Source organism: Mustela nigripes, chromosome 8, assembly GCF_022355385.1.
Source record: "Mustela nigripes isolate SB6536 chromosome 8, MUSNIG.SB6536, whole genome shotgun sequence".
Classification (NCBI taxonomy): domain Eukaryota; kingdom Metazoa; phylum Chordata; class Mammalia; order Carnivora; family Mustelidae; genus Mustela; species Mustela nigripes.
Genome location: NC_081564.1, coordinates 989732 through 1013446, shown reverse-complemented (window position 1 = coordinate 1013446; position 23715 = coordinate 989732). Strand labels below are relative to the sequence as shown.

Sequence of the window (23715 nt, the reverse complement as noted above, 5' to 3'; positions counted from 1 at the left end):
GCTGGTCCCTCGGGAGCTGCCTGGGCGGAGGGTGGAGTGTGGTCAGCTGTGGGAGCTCTGCTGCCCCATGGCCCGCCAGGAGCTGCTCCGGAGCGGTGGAGGCACCGGGGCGGGGGTGCTTTCAGTGGTTAAACGCAGAAGGAAAGAAGCTTTTTGCAAACAGCACTGTCATTCAGGTGAAGAGCCACGTTCCGCCGCTATCTGAAAGACTGCTATTTATGAGCCGCAAGAAAAAGTGTCTGAGCCCCGTCGTGCGGGTTATTTACTTAGAAAACAGAGCTCCTGTTTCTGGCGTTGTTGTGATACCAGTATTAACGGCCTCATTAACAGAATTAAAACATCAGTGCTTCTTTCATTAACATAAAACCTAAGGGGGACTCAGGGGGCTCAGTGGGTTAAAGCCTCTGCCTTCTGCTCAGGTCGTGGTCCCGGAGTCCTGGGATCGAGCCCCGCATCGGGCTTTGCTCGGTGGGGAGCCTGCTCCCTCCTCCCCTCTGCCTGCCTCTCTGCCCACTTGTGATCGCTGTCAAATAAATAAATAAAATCTAAAAATAAAGAAATAAAACCTAAGTATCATCTGACGAAGCTTACTGCCCTTGGTACTGAGCAGGCTACTTTCCCAGATAACTCCACATCTACTGGGGACAGCCACCTCCCCTCAGAGACCTGGAATGGTCACTGCAGAGTGGTATTGTATGAGAGTTAGGAGTCCACAGGCACTAAAAACGAATGCACGTTTCCTGATTATCAAGTGTATCGTTCTCTGTGTGAGAATTCCACGGGTATAGAGGTCTGGTTACGCAGAGCTTTCTCTGGGGCTCTGGTCCCACCCCAGCTGGCACCCTGAATTCTCAGTGCAAAGTGTGTGCCTTCATGTTGCGGGCCCTGAAGCCCAGAGTGTGGCAGGGCCACTCGCCTAGTGGGAGCACCAAGCACAGCAGCTGTCAGCAGCTCCTCTCCCTAACTCCCGGAGCTCTTTGGAGGGGAAACCCGGTAAAATGTCGAGGTGTCTGATGGACCTCACCCTCGTAGTTTGTAAATATTGGGAAAGACCGTCAACACCATTTTGTAAGCCAGAACACGGTGGTGCTGGTGATGGTTTACCTGGGGTTGTTCACGGTCGATCTTTCAGGAGTGACGCAGGGTTCTCTCTGGGACGCAGGAGCCGGGACCGTGATGATAAGTTGATGTTTGGAACAACGGTGTGTGTTATGGGGGGGGGGGGTGTAATTAAAATGATTTGGTGTGGAATCCTTTATGGCAAAATCAAACTGCTCTTTATATTATTTTTGAATGGGTTGTCATAGAAACAGAATGAAAAGAAATTGGTTTTTTGTCCAGATTTCTGCTTACTCTTTGTCTTCTTAAAACAGTAATTTCACTGAATGAACAAAAAAGGAGAATCCTAAACGTGTCATTACAGAACCCTCCTCTGAGGGCCTTGACCCCCGGTGTATGAGGGTCTGGAGTCCGTGCTCCGAGCACTGGTTGCCTTGAGTGGGCGAGGTCACTGCCCAGATAGAGCGAATGTCTCTCCAGGAACCTGAGAAGGAAGAATGAGATATTTTAAAGGACGGTTTTAATCCAAGGCATCTCCCAAACGTAAATTATCTTGAGAGGCGTGTGCTGGGAGTTGAACTGCTGTGGCCGGCTCAGCATTCACGCCGCAAGGCCATGCAGTGGGTGTGAACAAGAGAGGGTTCCAAGTAGCGGCTCTGGTTCGTTTGCTTCTTCCTGCTGCCAGTGTTCAGAACCAATAGAAACAGCTCGCCTGAATATCAGCGCTTTTCCTTGTGTCATTTGGATCGAGGGGTCTGTGAGCTGCAAATGGTTGAGGGCAGGAAATCGCAGAGGCAGAAGGAGCACGCGAGGCCTGAGTTGGCCATCAGTCACCCGGTCAGCCCTGGAATCCGGCAGCATTGGTGCTGCGGGCCGTTCGGACCAGCCTCGCGCGTGCCGTGCCCTGGTTATGTTGGGCGGCAGTGTGCTGAGTGTTGTGGGCTAGGAGCAGAGCTTGGACTCTGTTCTGTGTCAGTGGAGTGAGGCCGGGGAGGGGGCTGCTACTGTGCCCCCGAGAAGCACAGAGGCAGCACCTGTCAGGCATCTGCAGACCCAGATGAGGCCCATCAGGGCCTCAGCATGGATGTGATCGCCTGCCGCTCACACGGACTAAAACTCCTCTGTTCCTCTGCCCAGGTCACGATCCCGATCCCCTCGGAGAAGAGCACACTCTCCCGAGAGACGGAGGGAAGAAAGGAGTGTCCCCACTGCCTACCGGATGAGTAACAGTCCAGGCGTCAGCAGGAAGCGGACCCGGTCCAGGTAGGCGACTGAGTCCATAGACCAGTCTGTGCTGCCAGGAATGCAAACGTGTGTCCAGAGGGCTGGCACAAGCCAGGGAGACCTCCCTCGCAGACACTCAGCCCCTAGCAGCTCTTCTGTTCCTCCTGGAGCTGGCTGCAGAGGGAGCGTTGTGTCCCTGGGGTCGGGGTGGCATCGGGCAGTGCCCAGCACCAACCCCCAGGGTTTAGGTACCCTGCTGGACCCGCACACACAGATAAAAGGAGAGAAGTTTGAGTCCCAAGTGAGTCCCTGCCACTCCCGGGCTAGCAGGTGCTGTGGGCAGGACCACAGGGTCCTCCCGGGCTGAGAGCAGAGAGGGCTCCACCCTCCGCCCCCTTGACAGCTGTCACGGTTGCGGGATGCTAGAGAGACCAGCTGCCGCGTCCGCTACGGTAGGCCTCTCAGCTGGGACACCTGGCCCCCGGCCTCTGACTCTGGTCCGCCAGCGTCCCCAGCCCCTCCAGTGAGAGAGCACCACCATGTCACAGCACGGAAAGTCCCGGCTCCCCGCCTCTGTGACGGGACACGTCTGGGCCATGTGGGCCCGTCTGGGGCCTGCTGGCGCACCTGCCGAGCATGGTGATGGACGGGGCCGCCGCCAGGTGTCTCCGTCTCGGCCGCAGGGCACCGCAGGGGCATCGTCTCGCATGGGGTCTGCCACCCCCGTTGTTCCTTGCTGCCTGAAGGGAGGAGCTCCCGTTTCTCGTGCCGTTGCATGGCAGCCCGCCCGGGCGCCGGCTCAGGAAGCTGGCGAGGAGCATCGCTCTCCCTGTGGCAGACCGGCCCAGAGGAGGCGGGGGCAGGGCGCTGTGCGCCTCTTTCCTCCCCGGTTTCGTGACTGCTTCCGCGTGTGAGTTGGACACTTGGGGTGCCCGAGCCTCCCAGACGACACCCCTGAATGACAGGTGTCAGGGGCCCTGCCCTCCCCAAGTCCTGCCTGTCTGTGGAGGACACAGGTCGAGCAGCCTCGGGGCCCCTTTGCAGCGGGGCTCATCGTGGCTGCAGCTCTGGAAAGACGTTCTCACGGGGAAGCAGGCCTGCAGTGTGCTCGCTGGCGAAGGGTGATCTTTCTCTGGGAGCGGCGAAGTCTGCGCAGGGGCGCAGGCGGCAGAGCCAGCAGGTGGGCTCGCCCCGCAGGCCGAGTGCGCTCCACCCAGGCCCTGCTCCCGCGTGAGGCGCCCGCCCTGGCCGGACCGCGCGACGGGCTCCAGGTCCACTCCCCGCTGTACCCCTTCCCTCGTCACTGTTGAACATTCGAAATTCATTGTCACCTCCGCTGTCTGTAAAGGGCATGATCTAAAATTAATTCCTGCAACAAAAGTTCTCTCCCCACAGAAGTATTCTGGCTTTGGCCTCAAATTAACCTTTGCGTTGAAGGAGCCGTCTCAAGAGAAGGCAGCGGTTCTGTCAGGAATCGTGGGAACTTGTGTGATCGCTGGAGCTTTAATGAGTCGTGCGAAGCAAGTGAAGGCTCCACCGACCGCAGAGCCGCGCTCCCTGCCCGATCGATCGGGTGGGATGCCCCCGAGCGCCTAACACTGGGCAGTGGGAGGCTGTGCCGGGTCCAGTAGGGCCAGGATAGGGCACGTGCGCAGCCGCGGGTCCAGGCCCTTGAACCCAGCAGTCACCGCTCCCCTGCAGCCTTGCACGCAGAGCGGGGTGACGCTGCTCCTTTTCCTTGGGGGCAGGAGGCCCGTTCACCCCCCGAGTTGAAGGATCATCTCTACAAGCTGATCTCGGAGTGCCCCCGTCGCTGACTTCTTGTTTCATAATTTTCTTGGTTTATTAGATAGTTTTACACTCACCGTTGAAAACAGTGCAGGCAGCGTGCGTGTGCGCGTGTCAGCCCGACTGAGCAGGATCAGCATGGTTCCATCGGCCGCCTCTCCTTCCCTCCCGACCTCTCCTGCCCCTGCCTGTGTGTCCCGTACTTGGACTTGCCTTACTGCGTGACCGTGGCTGGGTTCATGGGAGACATTTTGGCAGGAGCACCACAAGAGTGACATGTCACTTCCTTTGTGTCACACCAGCTGCCTGTCCCATTGTCCGTGACGCTGCAGCCCCACACAGGTCATCAGGCGATGGCACCGAGATGCCACGCAAACACCCCACTGGCCTTAGCGTTCACGGACACAAAACTGGTTCACACACTGGTCACGGCCAAGTGGTGCCTTTCAGATTCTGTCTTCTTCTCTACAGAAGACACACGCCCCTCGCTTTTGTGTCATTGTGGACTTCGGGTTTGGGGTTTTGCGTTTTTGTCGGTGCTACGCGAATCCATCACCAGTGTTGCTCTGACAGCAACGTCCGCCCCACATGTGGTCCCATGGTTCTTGAAGCACTTTGTTGCTTTTTGGCCCCAAATATTCCAGGCCTTGTCAGTGCTTTCCCTGCCCCAGCATGGGGGTCCGCTGTTTGTCCAAGGATCCTTGGTTCCTTGTACTGAGCTTTTGAAGATCAAATTCTACTCTTTTTTTAAAGAGTAGAATCTGTGCGAATGGCCACATCGTACCACGGCACACCTCGCAGGGTCCCCGTCCTCTTATTAGATGGAATAGTACGCGGTTGCTCGGGCTGGTTGGCCATGGACCGCTTTCGCTTAGCGCCGCACCGGGCACATCCGTGAGCATCGAGTGACACCTGCTGTGGCAGGCTCTTACACGCTGCGTGTTGCCCATCCACAGTAGACTTCGTCAGCGAAGGCTGTGTGTCTTCATTCCCTGGGGCAGGATTGCAAAGGAAAGGGAATTAAAAGCCAGGAGAGGACATAAGGCAGAACCTTAAAACTGCTTGAAGAGGGGCGCCTGGGTGGCTCAGTGGGTTGAGACTCTACCTTCGGATCAGGTCATGATCTCAGGTCTTGGGGTCAAACCCCGCATCGGGCTCCCTGCTCCTCAGGGAGCCTGCTTCCTCCTCTCTCTCTGCCTGCCTCTCTGCCTGCTTGTGATCTCTGTCTGTTAAATAAAGAAAGAAAGAAAATCTTCAAAAAAAATAAAAGATTCTCTCTCTCCCTCTGCCCTGCCCCAACTTGTGTGTACGCTCTCTCATGTTCTCTTTCTCTCAAAAAAACTAAGTAGAAGGGGCACCTGCATGGCTCAGTTAAGCCTCTGCCTTCAGCTCAGGTCACGATCTCAGGGTCCTGGGGTCCAGTCTCCGCGGGGAGCCTGTGTCTCCCCCTGCCGGCTCTGCCTGCCGCTCCCCCACCTTGTGCTCTCTCGTTCGCTTGCTCTGACACATGGAAGAAGACAAAATAGTAAGAAGAAGAAATAAAATACTTGAAGCAACACTGAGAGAACTGGGGACAGGCAGACAACCAGACCGTGCAGACACGGAAACCGTACACAGCCGCTCGCTACCTCGTCCACTGTGCTGTTGCAGGAGGCTCTGGCAGTCCCCGGAGACTCAGGTGGCGCAGACTATGTTCCCTTACCATGTGGCAGCAAGTCTAAAAATCTATAAAAAGATACCTGGAAAATCCCCAAATATTGGCAATTTAATACATTTTTAAATTACCCGTAGGTCAAAGACAAAATCACGAGGGAAAAAAGAAAATATTTTTGGGGCGCCTGGGTGGCTCAGTGGGTTAAAGCCTCTGCCTTCAGCTCAGGTCATGATCCCAGGGTTCTGGGATCGAGTCCCGCATCGGGCTCTCTGCTGGGTGGGGAGCCTGCTTCCTCCTCTCTCTCTGCCTGTCTCTCTGCCTACTTGTGATCTCTGTCTGTCAAATAAATAAATAAAATCTTTAAAAAAAAAAAAAAAAGAAAATATTTTTAAATGATAGTGAAAATGTTACAGCCAAATCTGTGGGCTCATTTGGCTAGAAGGAAGTTAGTAGCTTTAAATGTTTGTATCAGGGGAAAAAAAAAGGTCTAAGAATAATGATCTAATCGTGTCTTAAGAAGCTAGAAAAATAAATAAAATCTTCCAAAAAAAAAAAAAAAGAACTTAGAAAAAGAACAAATTAAACCCAAAGTAGGGGGCGCCTGGGTGGCTCAGTGGGTTAAGCCGCTGCCTTCGGCTCAGGTCATGATCTCAGGGTCCTGGGATCGAGCCCCGCATCGGGCTCCCTGCTCAGCGGGGAGTCTGCTTCCTCCTCTCTCTCTGCCTGCCTCTCTGCCTACTGTGATCTCTCTGTCAAATAAATAAATAAAAATCTTTAAAAAAAAAAAAAAAGCTTTAAAAAAATTTAAAAAATAAAAATAAATAAAAATTTTAAAAAGCCCAAATTAGGTAGAAGCAAAGAAATAATAAAGATAAGATCAGAAATCAAGAAAATAGGGGCACCTGGGTCTCTCAGTGGGTTATAAGCCTCTGCCTTCAGCTCAGGTCATGATCCCAGGGTCCTGAGATCGAGCCCCACATCCGGGGGTCTCTGCTCACAGGAGCCTGCTTCCCCCTCTCTCACTGCCTGCCTCTCTGCCTACTTGTGATCTCTGTGTGCCAAATACATAAATAAAAATTTAAAAAACAATAAATAAAGAAATCAGGAAAATGGAAAAATGTATATCTTAAAATTTGTGTGGAACAAAAGAACCCGATTAGTCAAAGCAATCAGAAAAAAACAAAACGAAACAAAGTTGGTGGCATCACAATTCCAGACTTAAAGCTCTATTACAAAGCTGTCATCACATGGGGCGCCGGGGTGGCTCAGTGGGTTAAAGCCTCTGCCTTCGGCTCAGGTCGTGATCTCGGGGTCCTGGGATCGAGCCCCGCATCGGGCTCTCTGCTCAGCGGGGAGCCTGCTTCCTCCTCTCTCTCTACCTGCGTCTCTGCCTACTTGTGATCTCTATCAAATAAATAAATAAAATCTTAAAAGAAAAAAAAAAAAAGCTGTCATCATCGAGACGGCATGGTGCTGGCCCAAAAACAGACACACAGATCCATGGAACAGAACAGAGAGCCCAGAAATGGACCCTCAACTCTATGGTCAACTAATCTCCAACAAAGCAGGAAGGAATGTCCAGTGGCAGAGGGACAGTCTCTTCAATAAATGGTGCTGGGAACACGGGACAGCTACGTGCAGAAGAATGAAACTGGACCATTTGCTTACACCACACACAAGAACAGACTCAAAATGGATGAAAGACGTCAGTGTGAGACAGGAAGCCATCTAAATCCCAGAGGAGAACACAGGCAGCAACCTCTGTGACCTCAGCCGCAGCAACATCTTCCTAGAAACATCACCAAAGGCAAGGGCAGCAAAGGCAAAAACGAACTACTGGGACTTCATCAAGATCAAAAGCTTCTGCACAGCAAAGGAAACAGTTGACAAAGCCAAAGACAGCCGACAGAATGGGAGAAGATATTTGCAAATGACGTATCAGGAAAAGGGCCAGTATCCAAAATCTGTCAAGAACTGATATAATTCAGGGCGCCTGGGTGGCTCAGTGGGTTAAGCCGCTGCCTTCGGCTCAGGTCATGATCTCGGAGTCCTGGGATCGAGTCCCGCATCGGGCTCTCTGCTCAGCAGAGAGCCTGCTTCCCTCTCTCTCTCTGCCTGCCTCTCCATCTACTTGTGATTTCTCTCTGTCAAATAAATAAATAAAATCTTTAAAAAAAAAAAAAAAAAAAGAACTGATATAATTCAACACCTTCCTCCCCCCAAAAAAATAATCCAATTTAAAACTGGGCAGAAGGTTACCATGGGGCTTGGTGAAGCATCTGACTCTTGATCTCAGCTCAGGTCTTAATGTCTTGACCTCAAGGTCATGAGTTCAAGCATCATCAGAACCACAGTGAGGTCGCACCTCACACCTGTCACAGTGGCCGAAACTAACACGACAGGAAACGAATGGCGAGGATGCGGAGAAAGGGGAACCGTCCTGCACTAGTGGGAACGCGCGGGTGCGGCCACTCTGGAAACCAGCATTGAGGGTCCTCAAGGTGTTAAATAGAGAAAAAATTACAAGCCGGGCCATCTCATTATTGGGTATTTACCCAGAGAACATTAAAATCCTGACCGGAGGCGACGCGTGCACCCGTATTTATTGCAGCAGTATTTGCACTCGCTGAACGAGAAGCAGCTCCCGCCGGCCGATGCGTGGATGAAGGGGGCGCGGCCTGTACTGGGGAATGTCGCACGGCACAGCCGGGAGAGAGCAGTGAACTCCTGCCATTTGCAGTGACATGGGTGGGGCTACAGGGTGTTGTGCTGAGCGACATAAGTCAGAGCAAGAGGACTGCCACAGGATTTTATTCGTCTGTGGAATTGCAGAAACGAGCAGACCCACAGTGCAGAGAACAAGCGGGACGCCGCCGCCGGGGCCCAGGAGGTCATGGGCTGGAGGCGTCCTGGGGACAGAAGGCCCAGCACAGGGAGTCCGGTCAGAGTTGTTGGTGACAGAGGGCGGCTGCACGTGGGAGCACAGTGTCACACACTCGCGTGGGGGCTGGAAACCAGCGTAACACTGTGTGTCGTCTGTACGTGGCCTCTTCTAAGGAGAGGAGTGGAGAGAGTAGGAAACAGACTAACGGTAAAACTGAATAATGGTTCTTTGGAAATGGTCAAGGGGCGCCTGGGTGGCTCAGTGGGTTAAGTCCCTGCCTTCGGCTCAGGTCATGATCTCAGGGTCCCGCATCGGGCTCTCTGCTCGGCGGGGAGCCTGCTTCCTCCTCTCTCTGCCTCTCTGCCTACTTGTGATCTCTGTCTGTCAAGTAAATAAATAAATCTTTTTTAAGAAAAGAAAGTGGTCAAAAACCAATGTCTTCCTTTAGGTAGATCAAGAGTGAAAGAGCCGACAGACGTTAAAAGGAGAATATGGAAATTTGTTTCTAGTTATTTTGGCAACTTGGGTGAAATGGACGAATTCCTGAAAGATACGAGTGACCGCGCTGTCACCAGAAGAAATAAAAATTCTAAATAACCACGTCTGCCAAAGAATTTATGTACCATTTAAAACCACCGGACTCCAGGCCCAGATGGTTTCCGTCGTTAAATTCTAACAAGTGTTCAAGGGCGAGGAGAGACCAGTTTATAGACCATCTTGAAAGAACACGGGAACACTTGGCAGCTTACAGTGCGAGGCTCCGTGGCCGGCGGGCGTGTCGGGAGGGGCGTGCACATGTGCAGAGGGGCGTGTGTGTTCACAGACCAAAATGCTCAGGGACAGAGGTGGAGAGACCTACGGGGCATCTGCAGTCTGCACCCAGCAGCGTAGTGCAAGGAGATGCGTCCTGACCGAGTGGGTCTGTCTGAGGACTGCCAGGTTCGTTACGGTCCACCGGCGACCCTGGTAAGTCACTGTTCAGAGTCAGGGAGGAAAGTCCGAGCATGTCCCGGCAGAGGCAGGAGAGCTGTGGGACACACGCTTCACCGTTCACTAAAACGAAAACAAGGAGGGGCTCCTGGGGGGCTCAGATGGTTAAGCATCTGCCTTCAACTCCGGTCATGATCCCGGAGGCCTGAGATCGAGCCCTGCTTCGGGCTCCCTGCTCAGTGGGAGCCTGCTTCTCCCTCCTGCTTGTGCTCTCTGCTGCTATCTGTGTCACTGTTTCTCCCTCAAATAAATAAATAAAATCTCTTTTAAAAAAAAAGAAAAGACAGAAAACAAGGAGACACAGCCCTGAGCAAAGGGAGTCGGAGGAAGCCTCTGGCCGGGATGGGGGCGTGCTGGCCGCCCCCAGGACCAGCAGCCGGCCGCAGCCGGCCGCCGAGACAGTGGGGAACACGGCGGAAAGGCAGGAGGACTGGAAAGGAAGTGTTTCCTTCTGCGATCCAGCCTGGAACGGGGGGAAGGTGACCGTAGCCATACCCACATCGACTTCTCTATACCGAAGGCTGCCAACATCTTCGAGAAATCTAAGAACCGGAAGTACACAGAGAGCCCGTGATTGTGGATGGAAGGTCGGTGTCCCTCAGGTTTCTTCTCCCTGAACTGACCTGTCCACACCGTGCCGCCCCGGCAGGACTGCGCGGGTCGACGGGACGCTCGTGTGCACAGGGGGACCTGGAGTGGGCGCCGCGGTCTCCCAGAAGGGCAGGCTTGGGGGGCGCTCCCTGCCCGCTCCCGGGGAGGCCGCGAGCTGAAGCCCTGAAGCAGCCAGGGACACCAGCAAGTCGGGACGAGCACTGTGCCCTGGACCTCGCTCCCGCAGGCACACAGCTGAGCTCGGGGAGGGCCCTGCGCTCCCGGAAGGGCTCCGCCAGCCGAGAAGCCCGCCCGGAGGGAGGAATGCTCGCGGCGTGTGTCTCTGCCAAGGGCCCGTGTCCGTTAGAAGCAACCTAACCAAGGAGCCGGTGGTGACCAGAGTTCATGAAACAGTCCACGGACGCGGCCTCCAGACTTGGCCTCCAAAGAGCGGCCGAGCGCGCTGGCCTCGTTCGGGTTCGGTGCGGGGCTGCAGCAGGGACCGGCGATGGGGTCATAGGGCTCCGGGAGCAGCGGGCCGCTGCCCAGGACACCGACCGAGCCCTGGCCCCACTGCCCCGCGGTCCTTCCCACTGCTCAGCCTCCAGGAGCATTTGTCCTCGGGAGGACCTGATCTGTCATTGCCACAGTGGGCAGCAGTGCACACATCTGTGCCCGGGAGAGAGCACAGTCGTGGCAACAGGTCGCACGCTCCTCGGCGCGCCCGAGTGTCCAACGGCTTCCTCTGTGCACGCGTGCCTCTGCGCAGGAGCCCGGGGGGAGCCTGGGGGCAGCGCACACGGGCATGTGGACAGGCCGTGGGGTCCCCAGGTGGGGAAGGGTCCGGGAGCCGCTGTGCCTTTCAGAGGCGCCGAGCAGAGTGGGCCTTGTGGGCTGGCCCTGGACTCGAGCTCGTGAAGACACGCGGGTGCCTACCATCAGGAGTCCCATCACCCACACGTGGGCCCGTGGGAGGGTCTCACGACGGCACTGACCGCACATAGACTCTCCAGCAAGTACTCGGTCGCCTCTCAGTCACTTGTCTGTCACGTGTGCGGGGGCACAGTTTCCAAACAGCAGTGACCATCGTTTCCGGAGGAAGCAGGCCAAGAGCAAGGCGGCCCGGTACCCGTCTGGCCTCCCGTGTATGTTCTTTTCCCTCCTGAAATGTCCTCTGGGGAGTCACGGGAGGGTCACGGGGCAGTGTGTGCACTGGAGCTTTGCCGGCTGGGGCGTGGGAAGCAGGCTGTGTCTGCAAGGGGACGAGGGACGGAGGGCCCTGGGGGGGGGGTGTGGGCTGAGTCAGCTGCTGGGTGAACAGGGACAGGCCCTGCAGTCCCAGGAGCGCAGGGCAGGGCGCAGGAGCGGCTGTCCGCGCGGCCCCGGCTGGGACCCTCCCCATGTCGCGCGAGGAGTGGTCCTCGAGTCTGCCTACGGGCAGGCGGCGTGAACGGCACTTGGTGACTCTTCTTCAGTTTTTTAAATGCAGATAAAGTGCTGACCGTGTTTCAAACCCCATAGGCCTCTTGAAATGGGGGACAGGCCTCCTACTGGGGAGGGAGAAGGGCTTCCTTCCTTCCGTGTGTGTGACTTGCTGCTTCTGTCGGTTGCGAGCTAAGTAAAACGTGCACAGCTTTCAAAAGGAGTTAGCCGACCCCACCAGCTGGCCCTGGGAAGACGCTCGAAACCGCTCCTCCGGAGTCTGCTGTGTCTTGGTCTGAAGCCACTTTCCTTGCAGAAGCCCCCACGAGAAGAAGAAGAAGAGGCGCTCGCGGTCCCGGACCGAGTCCAAAGCTGGGTCCCAGTCGGCATCCCCGAGCAAGCAGGCCACACGTCGGCACACGGCCCACTCGGCCAGCATCTCTCCCGTGGAGAGTCGGGGCTCCAGCCAGGAGCGCTCCAGGTAAGCCCACCCTGAGCCCAGCCCGGGCTCCCCGCACGCGGCTGCTCGGAACTGGGCTCAGGCCTCGGGAGTGGCAGTGCCCGGGGTGGGCCGGCCACCCCCCCCAGGTGCTGGCTAGAGGCCTCCCCACTGTCTGATCCGCTGGGAAATGGTGCCTGGTGTGACCACAGCTGTTCTGAAAACACCGACAATGGCGCCTTTGTCCTCAGCAAGGGCTGCCTGGGGCGGGCGTGGCCCCAGCTGCAGAGCCCGGCGTGATCCCAGCGACGGCAGGCGTGGGGGTCGGTGGTGAGCGGGACCCAGCCCAGTCACCCCACTCACCCCAGGCCACAGGAGTCGGGTTGAACACCAGAGTCCACAGCTGACGTCACGGGAGCAGCCTGCCGGTGGCACGGGTGTATGTGTCCTCGATGCCGTGGCCGTCAGGAAGCATCTGCTAGATGCCCCTGCTGCCCGCCCACCCAGAGCTGGGCAGGGGCTCCGGAGCCGGTGGCTTGGGAGCGGGGCTCTGTCATTGTTGGTTACGGACCCACTGCCTGCGTCCATGTGGGTCGCGGGCCCCGAAACCAGAGACCGGGTTCGTAGGTAGCAGGCCTACAGCCAGCTCCCAGGGTGGGTCGTGACCTGAGACGTGGCTCTGCAGGTGCAGGTTGAAGTGTGTGTGGCGGCCACTGAGGCCAGAGTCGGGCACATGACCTGGAGCGCATACCCCACGGGGTCGCCAGCCCGAGCGCCTCCAGCTTCCGGCACTTCTGTCCTGTTCCCGTCGTCACTACCTGCGGCTCACAGGGTGTTCACGGGAGATGCTCTCGGAATTAGGCTGCAGTTTACAAAAAATTTCAAACATCTGTAACGTGAAACATGAACGCAGAATACGTATTTGTAACATTGGCATCTTTAAACACGCTAGTAACAGTGAGTGACAGCACGTCCGTTTTTCAAGTCTGTGATCTCTCTCTGTTCACATTAGGGGAGTTTCTCAGGAAAAAGATGGCCAGATCTCCTCGGCAATTGTCTCCTCCGTGCAGAGCAAAATAACTCAGGTAAAGTGGCACCCCCTTCTCTGGGAGGCTGGCTTTCCCTCGGCACCCCCATCTCGCCCCCACCGGTGGGCCCTGACTGACGCTGGAGGGCTGTGGCGTCCCCAACCAGGCCGTCCCACCGACGGGTTTGTGGGGCGCTTCTGTACCCACCGTCCGCATGCTGGGTCTGAGCGGGAAGCCACAGGGACCCCGTGCATTTCTCCGTGCAGGATCTCATGGCCAAAGTGAGGGCGATGCTCGCCGCTTCCAAGAACATGCAGACCAGTGCCTCCTGAGACACGGGCATCGCGCCGACCCAGTGCCCGGGCTGCGGGGGCTGGAGAGCCAGGACGCTTCCGCGCGCACAGACCCGTCCCACGCCATCCGCATTCTCCCCCAGGACCCCCCTGGGCAGTTGGTGGTTTTTGTAAATTAATTTTTGATGACATTTTCAGTTTAAGATTTTTGACCAGCAGTCTCTTACCTGTATATTTGTAAATAATATCATGTTTCTGTGAAAATGTATTATCAAATAAAATGGGAGGAAAACACCTTTTCTAGCTAGCGACTGTGGCGCGGTTTCTTCCGTGTTTGGCTGTGAGTGCGGTTTCACCATTTGTCATCTGTCCTGGGTCTCCCGTCGGGTCCTGACACAGGCGGCGGCCTGGCGGCGATGGGCGGACACATCCCAGCCCGGGCGGCAGGAGGAGCAGGCGCCTGCAGTCCCTCCTGAGCCGCCCCCACGTCCTCCGCGGAGACCACGCGTCTTCACCCGAGCCCTGCGCAGCTCAGCCCCCCGGTTCCTGGCGCTGGGCAGGCATCCCCCTCGGGCAGGAAAGTGCAGACTCGCTGCCTCGCCCAGAGTCTCAGGCACTGTGGGTGCCAGCAGGCCGGGTCACGTGGGAGGCACTGTTCCTGGTCTGATTTTAGTGAAAACACCAAACACAAAGGCTTACCGGCAGTGGCCCGAGGTTCGGAGTCGTGTTGCCGCGGTCTGCTGCCCATGCGTGCGCCTCACCCTGCGGCCCAGTCCCCGGGGTTCCGCCTGCTTCCCCAGAGCTCCTTCTGCCCCAGATGGTCGGGAGGGGCTGGCAGCGGGTCTTTGGGGGCCCCCAGCCTGGGGGACGGGTGCAGAGCAGAGGAGGAAGCCCCCACTCAGGGGGTGTCCATCCAGATGTGTGCGCCCACTGGCCCGCGTCTGGACACGCACCGCTCAGCCTCACATACTGCTCTGGGCTCCATCTTCTGAGCCTTCCAGATGCACCACGGTGGCTCACAGGGACCGCCCCTGCCCCATCCTGTCTCACCAGTCCTGCTGCTGTCCCCCACGGGAATGCGCCAGGAGTCAGCCTGCGGCCTGCCGGCGGCTTGACCTGCAGAGCGGGTCCCTGGCTGTGCGAGGACGGTCGCAGCTCTGAGTTCGATGGGAACGCGTGCTGTCCGGAAGGCTCTTCCCCAACCTGTCTGTGTGCCCTTGTGCTCCCTCCCCAGGGCGGTGTGGCCTCAGACGCTGTCTGATGTGTCATTTCTTCATCAGGGGTGACGTGGAGGAGCTTCTCTCAGAAACATCCACTTAACGTTTTCTTCTGCCGAGCAGGCCCTGTGCCTGGGCCGCCCGTCGCTCAGCGTCTGCCTGCATCCCGGCGCTGCAAGTGTCCCGCTGAGTCCTTTCTGCGCCGTTTATTTAAATAATTTTTTTCTGATTTGTCCCTTGTTTTCGGTTGCAGGTCCCTTGTTTCTGTGCAGACATTGCTTCTATGGTAGCTGTTTGTTTTCCTCGTGGCCTCGGGCAGGCCCATGCTTTGTTCCCCGTTCCTTGTCCACAGGCGCCCCTTTACAGGGGCCGCGTTCTTCCCCTTGAAGGAGCCGGAAGCGAGTGTGGATGGGGAGGGAGCCGCTGGGGCCCGCACAGCAGGACAGCCGCGGCGCTCAGTGTGGGCCCCGTGTCCCCAGGGGTGCCCGCGGTCGGACCCCATCTGACCCTGTGTGTGGGAGCGCCACGGGAATACCCTGGCTTTGCGTAGACGCTAGCAGCGTGCCCCAGAGAGCCCACCTGACAGGCACGAGCCGTGGGGATTGTGCTTGGGGGCAGCCACACAAGGGGACATGCGGAGAGCCCCCCCCCACAGGCCTCCTGGCCCCTCCCAGGTCCCCTGCTGAGCCTCCCCGGTGTGTTGGCTGCAGGGCGGGTCCCGGGACAGGGGCTGTGTGGTGGGACGCATCTGACAATCTGCCACCGCTGAGCCCGCGTGCCAGCTCCAGGCGGTCGTGCTCTGTGGGACGGGAGAGGTAGCCACAGCACCCCTGCCTCCCGGTCTGTGCCCCCCGCCCAACACACTGCCCTCCTGCTCCAGCGGGACGGCTTCCACGCAGTCCGCCCGGAGGACATTGCCATCGGCGTTGGGTCAAGAGTTTTTTCCATTTAGAAAGATTGTCTCATGATGAATTTGCGGTATTTTTACTGGATTTTTAAAAATACTTGATTTATTTATTTGACAGATCACAAGCAGGCAGAGACGCAGGCAGAGAGAGAGGGGGAAGCAGGCTCCCCGCTGAGCAGAGAGCCCGATGTGGGACTCGATCCCAGGACCCTGAGATCATGACCTGAGCCGAAGGCAGAGGCTCAACCCACTGAGCCACCCAGGCGCCCTTTACTGGATTTATTTTCAAGGCTCTTAAAAATGGGCCAGTAAAATTGTTCTCCAAAACCTCCTGCTGCCTGTTTGCGGCACGGCCCGATGCTCCGGCAGATTTCCGGAACAGTCCGGAGCTGCTAGGAAGGCCCCTGACGGAGCGAAGGCCCCTGAGCTGCGCGGGGCCGGCGGGCGGTGGGAAGGCGGTGGGAAGGACCCGGAACACGGGTGCTCCAGCAGGCGCTTTCCAGCAACACTGGGGGGTTGGCGTGAGCGACCCATTCACCCTGGTGCACCCTCCCCGTGCCCCTGCACAGACACGGGCAGACCTGCTCTTGGCTGCCCGGACCCTCCTGTGGCCGTCCTCACACCCGAGGGGGCGCATCACCCGCCGGCGTCCTCTCCGGCTGGGGTGAACGTTGCCTCAGAGCGATTTTGTATCTGACCGTGAACCTCTCCCGTGGTGTCTTCTTAATGAACGTTGCGGCACAGCTGTCGACGCGCGTGAGAGCGAGGGCCACCCAGCACAGCGCTCTGCGGTGGGCCTGACCCAGCGTGGCCCGTGCATTGCGATGTGGGGGCTGGAGTGGGCCGCAGCCTGCAGATCCCCTTCCCTTCTGCCCGCCCCCCACCGGCGGCATCTTCAGTCCTGGGGCTCGAGCCCAGTGCCGCAGGACCTCCCGCAAGCGACCCCGAGCGCCCCAGTGGCTCCTGGGGCCCAGGGGACGGGCAGCCGTGCGAGCCCACGGATCCCGGGAGCGGCAGCCCTTCTTGGGCTTTTCCAAGGGTCAGGATCCAAGCTCTGGCCCAGGCTTCCAGGGGGCGCGGCACTGCACAGCCCACAGGCGGGAGCGGGCGAAACCCGTGGGGACAGGCCAGCGCCCCCAGGACATTGGGCGCTGCTGTCCAAAGAAGGTGGGAAGGACACAGGCTTCCAAGAACCAGCGGTTTGCCCCGCCATCCAAGACACCAGAAGGTCTCCACGAGCTGCTCAGCCTTCACAGGACGTGCCGGGCGGACGGCCGACACCGTCTTTCTGCCTTAAGCAGTGCGTGAGGTTGGCGTCAGGTGGGCTGTGCAGAGAAGGCGAGCGAGGGGGCGTCTCTGAGGCGCTGACACCCTGACGGCGACCTGCTAGAGGTAACGCGGCCTGGTCCGCAGGGGTCCGGGGCGCTGCGGGGTTCTGGGCTGCTGGTGCAAAGGTCCTGAGGTAGGAATGTGCCTGAGTGACAGGGAGAAGCAGAAGGGCGGGGGGTCCAGCTAGTTTAGGGGAGAGGGTGGGGATGAGGAGCCTGGCCAGGATCCGCAGACCCTACGAGGAGCTGCGATCTGTCTCCTGAGTGCAAGGGGACGCCCCTGACAGGTGAGGCAGAGGGCCCCACCCCTGCTCACGTACGGAAGGCAGCCCTGACTGCGACTAAGCAGGGCAGGGTGTGTGCAGGGGCAGGTAGGGGGTGTGACAGTATCCAGGCCACCGTCCCAAACCGCAGGACCCCACTGTCTCAGCTCTGGGGTTTGAGGTCCTCATGCGGGCTACACGGTGGCTCCCACTGGGTGCTCTGGGGGAGATGCCCCCGTGGCTGCTCCCTCTGCTCCCCCTTCTCAGGACACAGTCCTGGACTCGGGACTCCCCCCCCCCAACCCCCCGCGCCGGGGAAGCCGGACGGTCCCCTCTTGGGATCCTTAAGTGTGCTTCCGTCTGCAGTGCCCTTTTCCCAGATCAGCTCACGTTCGCAGGTTGGGGCGGACGTAAATCTGGGGGAACACCATTTGCCACACTTCAGGGGCTCAAACCCCGAGACCCCAGAGTAGTTGCTGTCGCTCCCAGGAGCACTGGGCTGAGCAGGGTGTGGGGAGAGAGTCGCCCCGCGCCACCGTGCTCCTCCAGGCGCCAGTTAGGAAGCGCCTGTCGCGTGGGCCTTGTCTCCAGGCCCCTAGACGACACCCCCAGACCCATCTCCCTGGTCCCCAGATGACAACCCCCGAGCCCGTCTCCCCACCAGCACGGTATTCACTGGACGCTCGTCCTGTCGCGTGCCCTCAGTGGAACAGCGGTGATCTGTGTCGCCCACAGCTGGAAACCAAAGGCGCACCCTAAAGCAGCGTGTCCTGGCTGGCCGCAGCACTCTTGCTTCTGGAAGCCGTTCGACATCCCCGCGCCACTCAGACCTGGCGGCCCACGGAAACTTGGCTTTTTTGCGGCTCCCCAAGGTGCAGCTCATGCAGCGGGGTCCTGAGTGCAGGGGTCACGGGACAGGGACATGCATCTCTGGGGCTTGGAGCCGCCCTGACTACTCCTTCCCTGGGGGCTAGCACACCAGCATGCCGTCCCCCCCCCCCCCCCCGCTGTTGGATTCCCGAACACTCCCCCTCCCCCAGAAGAGCAGTCGCTCCCCACCCCTCCCCCAACCTCTGCTGACCCGTCTGTCGGCTGTGGACATGTCACATTGGCCCCACCCACGGTGGGTGCACCCCCTCCCGGGGGTCCATCCACAGGCTGGTGCTGTTTGCACTCTGCGGGCCTGAACCACCAGCAGAGACCCTCCCGCTCTGTAGCTCCGCGGTTCTTTTTAAATTGGGGGACGTCTCGGTTCCCCCCAGTGGAGGGTGACCGCAAGGACCCACCCAGTGGGGTCCAGGCCGTGCGGAGGAGAGTTCGGCCTGATGCAAAGAGGGACTGCGGAGCTCCTGGGGGACACGGCCTCCGCACAGGGACCAGCCCCGGGGCAGAGGTGTGGCAGGGCATGAGGAGCGGGCTGTGTCTCCAACGGGGACCCTGACTCCCACGGCCACCTCACCTGAGCCCTCTACGCCGGACCCCACTCCCTGACCTCATACCCGCCCTCTGGGCTGAACCGGCCCCCACTCCGACCCCTGTACCACGGCATGTGACTGCGTGCGCAGGGGGACAGGTGACATGCGGTCCCCCAGGCCGGCCCACAGGACTGAGTCCCCGCGGAGAGAAGAGCAGGACGCAGACACGCACCGCACCGGGGCAGGATTCCTGAGGACGGGGAGCCAGGACAGTGCCTGCAGCCCTGGGGGGTGCCGGGGAGAGGCCAGCCCACCGCTGGGGACGGAAGCTGTGCCGCGCCTGGACAGGGGCCCTGCACCTCCGGACAGTGGGAAGCACACACACAAATAGTGGCCGGTGAGGTCGTCCCCACGGCGGCGGTGGCACGGAGCTGCTCTCACGCCCCCTGGCTCTGCGCGGGAGCCGGAGCAAAGGTGGGGGTGGAGGGGCTGGGACCGCCCTGGTCCCGGCCAACCCTGTCCCCTCCCCCTGCCCCTCCCCGCCCCTCCCCCACTCGCCCTCTCGTTCTCCTCCCCTCCCCCCCCTCCCCCCCCCCCTCCTCTCCTCTTCCTGCGCTCTTTTCCCCCTCGGCCTCCCCCTTCCTCCCTCTCGCTTCTCCCCTCCCCTGCTCCCCCTCCCCTCTCTCCCTCCCCGCAACCCCTGCCAGGAAATGTCTCGCTTGAGTGGGCAGAGGGACCCAGCAAAGCCGGCCCCGGAGTCATCACATGAGTCCGCGGCCCATCTGCTCGGGAAAGCGGCCACAAAGGCGCGCTCTGTCGGGAGCGAGGGCAGGGCCTCCCTGGGACGGGAGTCACAGTTTCAGGACCTATTTTGATTTTTTTTTTTTAAGGTCTATTTATTGGGACGCCTGGGTGGCTCAATCAGTTGGGCGTCTGCCTTCGGCTCAGGTCATGATCCCCGGGATTCGGGGGTGAGCCCCGCGTCCAGCCCCGCCTGGAGTCTCCCCCTCGGTTTCCTGCCCCTCCCCCACTCGCTCCTTCCCTCCCCCCCCTCCCTCCCTCCCTCCCTTTCTCCTGGGCTGTCTCTCTCTCAAAGAAATGAAATCTTTAAAAGAAAAAAAAGATCTATTAAATAGAAGGTGCATGCCAGTGCGTGCTTGCGCGAGAGCGGCTGGCGTAGGGGGTGCAGAGGGAGAGCGGAAATCGGGGGTCCACGCCTAACCGACGGAGCCCCCCACGCACCCCTTAAGGACATGTTTTAACGTCGCCTCCCCCTCTGATCCCACTGCCCGGCCTCCTCCCCCTTGGCTCCTCTGACACAGAGGCTGCCCCAGGGCCTGGGCACGGGCTGTCCTGCCTCAGCTGAGCGACCATCCATGTCCTGTCGCTGTCCTGCCCGTCCCCACTGCCACCCTGTCCAACAAGTAAGGGTTCGCGTGGCCACCGTGGCACCGAGCACACGCTCACTGGTATAGACACAGTCGGGCTCTCACGGCCCCGAGGCCAGCAGACGGAGCTAGCTCAGCTTTGCCGGAGTGGAAGCAGGTGCCCGAGGGGCTCCGGGGCTACTGGCCGTCAGGGACGCTCGCATCCCCAGCTGCTGGCTCACCCCGGCCACTGCTTCCTTTGTCCCGTGACCTGCTGCCTCCTGTAAGGCCACTGGTCATGACACTGGGCCACCAGACCCTCCAGGACAGTCGGGGTTAATCACGGGGTTTGCAGCCGATTTGGCCACATGAGGGACCGCGCTCTGGGGTCCTGGGGGTTGGGACAGGGCATCTGTGTTCCGCACTTTGCCTGTGTGATTCGTGTCCCCACACAAGGGCAGGGCCTCAAGGCCCGAGCCCCAGCGTCCTGCTAGAGTGACGGCAGGGGTCCGGCATAAGGGCGCCACCTCCCCGGGAAGCCCCGGTCTTGGAGGAGGGCCCCTCCTTGAGTAAGTCTGCCTTTTGCATCCAACACACGTAGTTAACACTTCTCTTGTTCTCACTTTACTGATTTTCAGTTACACAAGCAAACCAGAAATAGCTGCTCCCGGTAGGAGGGTAAAGCAGGCTAGGAAGCTAAAGGCCTTGCCCCGCCCCCAGCCGTGTGCCCGGACAAAGAACCCGCCTGGGGTGTTAGGAATGGGCAGGGCAAAAGGAGCCCCTGAGAGGCAGCATCCCTGGAGGGGGCAGGTCACATGCGAGGGCCTGGGGCATCTCCCAGCACCACTCCTGGGCCTGACACTCAGGGCCCGGGGCAGAGAGTGGCAGGGGCAGCGCCCAGTGGAGGACATGGGTAGAACGCGGGCCTGAGGCTGCTCCCTGCCCTCCTGCCTGGAGTCCTCACCGCACGCTGGAGTGGGTTCTCTCCAGAACTTTCCCTCTCACACACACAGAGCCCAGGAAAGCTGCAGCCTCCATCCGTCCAGCTCAGCAAGCCCCAGGGCTGTCCCTCCTTGCAGGATGCGGGCGGTGGGGGCAGCCCTGAACCAGTCGTGTGGCCCAGAGATGGTAGGGAGGGATGGGGCCATTCTGGCTTCTATGCTCCAGGCGGGGCGGCTGGGGTCTGCATCCCAAACCCCTGGGCGGACAGGGCCCAAAGGGAATTTTCTCAAGGAAACTGGAGATGCTGACACCAGAGAAAGGGAGACGGATGGCAGACGAGGCTGCACAAGAGCTGGGAAGGATTATATCCTTATATGTGCTTGTTGTCTTGTGGGTTTTTTTCCGACTTCTTTTCCCACACTTGGTTTTTTTTTCACTCAACGAGGTGTGTGGGTGGCCCCGCTGGGGCACCCCATCTAGTCCTTTCTTTCTGACTTCCAGGTAGTTCTGTCTTCTGGGTGTGTCTGTCCCGGGCACCTCCTGGGTCTTAGAAGAGGCGCCTGTTTCTCTCGCGGGATACACCCCCGCGCCAGCCATCACAGATCACAGGGCAATGCCCTCAGCCACGTCCTGGGCCACAGCCGGCACAAGCGACCCAACACGCTGTCCTGCGTTAGTGGGTCAGCCCTGCGTGGACATGCGGGCAGCTTCTGACGGTGAACTAGTACGTCCTGCCTTCGCCTTCCCGTGCAAAGATGGGAGTGTTTCTCTAGGGCAGACACCAAGAATGCTAGCCAGAGAAAATGTACTTTTTAAATTTTAATAGCTGTTCCCTGATGGCCTTCCAGTAAGTCTGTACCCCAGCCCCACCCCCATGGCCCCAAAGCCTCCACTTCCCACACCCTGGGTGCACAATGATCTATCACTTTTCCAACATCACCCATCCGACAGTGAAAAGTGGCTGTTCATCGGTGCTTGGATTCTGTTCATGTTCAAACGCCAGAATTCAGTGGCAGCCTCAAAGAGGGAGCAGCAGCTGGGGTGGCGTGGCCCCCGCCATGAAGTGACACCCTCCCCCAAGTGTGTCCTAGCCCAGCTTCCTCAGATCTCGCCAAGGTCGCCAGCCACCGTCTAGACCCCCCTAAGGTCCACACTTATGTTTGTGCTCCTGAGGCCACGGTCACAGCTACCTCTCCTCGCACCAACTGGAATGAGCCCCCACCCCGCCCCAGCATCCTGCTCCAGATCCTCAAATGCAGGAAGAACCCTTACACAACAGTAGACTGCTCCCGCCTCCCTTTCTGAGCTCCTTGATCCAGCCCTGCCTGCCATCCATCTTCCTTAATCTGACTGCAGCACCTCCAGTTTCCTTAGGAAACCCCCTCCTTCCCATGGGCTACACAGGCAGGTCAGCTCATTTCCATCACCCGGCCACATGGCTGACTCAGCGACAAACACAATCCACATCATCCGTGAGGGATGGCCCTGGGTCTGTGGCTTGTGGGTCTATGTGGCTGGGCTTACACCATGGCAAGGATGTTGGCTGAAGCTGCCTGGCATCATCTTGGCTGCCGTTCAGAGAAACCTTGCCCGAGAATGAAGCCAATGCAGAAATGGAGGGAGGAGCTGAGTTCTGATCTGGCCCCTGTGCAACCTGATTCAGCCTTGCCTGCCCTCCGTGTGCTCCGGGCTGTCCCAGCCAAATAAACCCCTAAATTTTCTTTCCTTGACTAGAACCAGTTTGAGCTGGTCTCTGCCACTGGCAATCAGGTTGTCCCGATGCACATGCGCAAAATTTGAGGATGTGCCGGTGAAGGGTCAGTGTGTGCGAGGCTGGCTGCCCGTCTGCAAGGGGTCTCAGTCCATCAGTACAGAGCTGTTCCGAAGCAGGTGCAGAGTCTCCTCGCTCCGAAAGGGGCCACTGAGGCTCTAAGAGTAACCGGGAGGGATGGTGAGGTGGGGTTCTGCCTGGAAATCAGCCCTCGCCACACTCCCCAGACTGGGGGATGGGGATCCAGCGGAAGTGCCTGGACCTCAGGTTCCCTCACCTAGGGCCTCAATTTGACAGCAGCAGCGGGGACCAGAGGGTGAAGGGGCCGTGGCTGGGAAGCCGTTGTAGACCAGCAGGATGAGAAATCTCACTCAGGTGTGGGGACGTTTGCATCTGAACTCTGAATCTTGCAGCATCCCCCCCGCCCTGCAAATCACTTAATTTCTCTGGACCTCAGTTTCCTTGTCTGAAACATGGGAATAACCGTTCCCATCACACGGGGTGCCGTGAGAAGCCAATGAGATGATAAAGGCGCCCGGCTGGACATGGCCCCGCGCAGTCTGAGCTCCAGTAAACGTCAGCATTCCCATCCTCCCCCTAGCCCAGACCCCAGGAGACTCGCGCTCCGACAGCGCCCCGCCCCGCCCCCATGGTCGCCCCCTCCCAGCAGTCACCCCTTTCTTTCGCGGCTCAAGGGCTCCACCAGGCGTCTGCAGGGCGTGCTGCGACTGCCGCTTGGGGTGCCCAACCGTGACTGCGAATCCGGGCTCCGGGTCTGGGTCCGGGTCCGCGGAGCGGGCGGGTGGGCGGGGAGACCGGGTCAGCCCCCGGGGGGCGCCCCGTCCGCGCACCGCCCGCAGCCCCGAGACCGTCTAGGGACACTCGGAAATCTCCTGCCTTCCGGCCGCTGCAGCCCCAGTCCCCGGTGCACGCGCGAGGCATGGGGCGCGGGTGGGGTCCGAGCACCAGCGCGGGACGCGGGGCCTTTAAGGCGGTGGGCGGGGCGAACGCTACCGGTGGTAATTAGCATATATTAGCATGCCCCGCCCCGCCGCTGGGAGGCGGTGCACCGGGCTCGGGCGGGCCGGGAGCGGCGCGCAGCAGAGCGGGGCGCACGGGCGCGGGGTGCAGGG

General features: G+C 59.3%; 2 protein-coding genes across 3 annotated transcripts in view; one reads left to right on the top strand and one right to left on the bottom strand.

Moving 5' to 3' along the window:
- SFSWAP (splicing factor SWAP) overlaps window positions 1-13680 on the top strand; it is a 67772-nt gene extending 54092 nt beyond the window's left edge. For both annotated transcript variants that reach the window (XM_059408169.1, XM_059408170.1), the window contains 4 exons: window positions 2197-2322; window positions 11929-12093; window positions 13064-13136; window positions 13346-13680. In XM_059408169.1, coding sequence (XP_059264152.1) covers window positions 2197-2322; window positions 11929-12093; window positions 13064-13136; window positions 13346-13411 — 430 coding nt within the window. In that variant the 3' untranslated portion in view covers window positions 13412-13680. The remainder of the gene's footprint in view (window positions 1-2196; window positions 2323-11928; window positions 12094-13063; window positions 13137-13345) is intronic.
- A 1909-nt stretch (window positions 13681-15589) lies between these two features.
- LOC132023738 (uncharacterized) lies at window positions 15590-23524 on the bottom strand. Its single transcript, XM_059409887.1, has 4 exons — window positions 23434-23524; window positions 18735-19077; window positions 17749-17917; window positions 15590-16970 (listed from the first exon to the last, which is right to left on the bottom strand). Exons 1-4 carry the CDS (start codon window positions 23522-23524, stop codon window positions 16740-16742), a joined length of 834 nt encoding a protein of 277 aa, XP_059265870.1. The 3' UTR covers window positions 15590-16739.
- Between the last annotated feature and the right edge of the window lie 191 nt (window positions 23525-23715).

What these genes read in the sequence shown, in the direction of transcription:
- LOC132023738 (XM_059409887.1), bottom strand. Translation starts at nt 23,524, where the DNA reads ATGCCTCGCGCGTGCACCGGGGACTGGGGCTGCAGCGGCCGGAAGGCA. An exon ending in AGGAATCCTGCCCCGGTGCG is followed by an intron (nt 17,918 to 18,734) that starts GTGCGTGTCTGC and finishes GTGGGCCGCCAG; the next exon opens with GTCTGAGTGGCGCGGGGATG. An exon ending in GTCCAGTGAATACCGTGCTG is followed by an intron (nt 16,971 to 17,748) that starts GTGGGGAGACGG and finishes CCTGTCACTCAG; the next exon opens with GCACATTCCTACCTCAGGAC.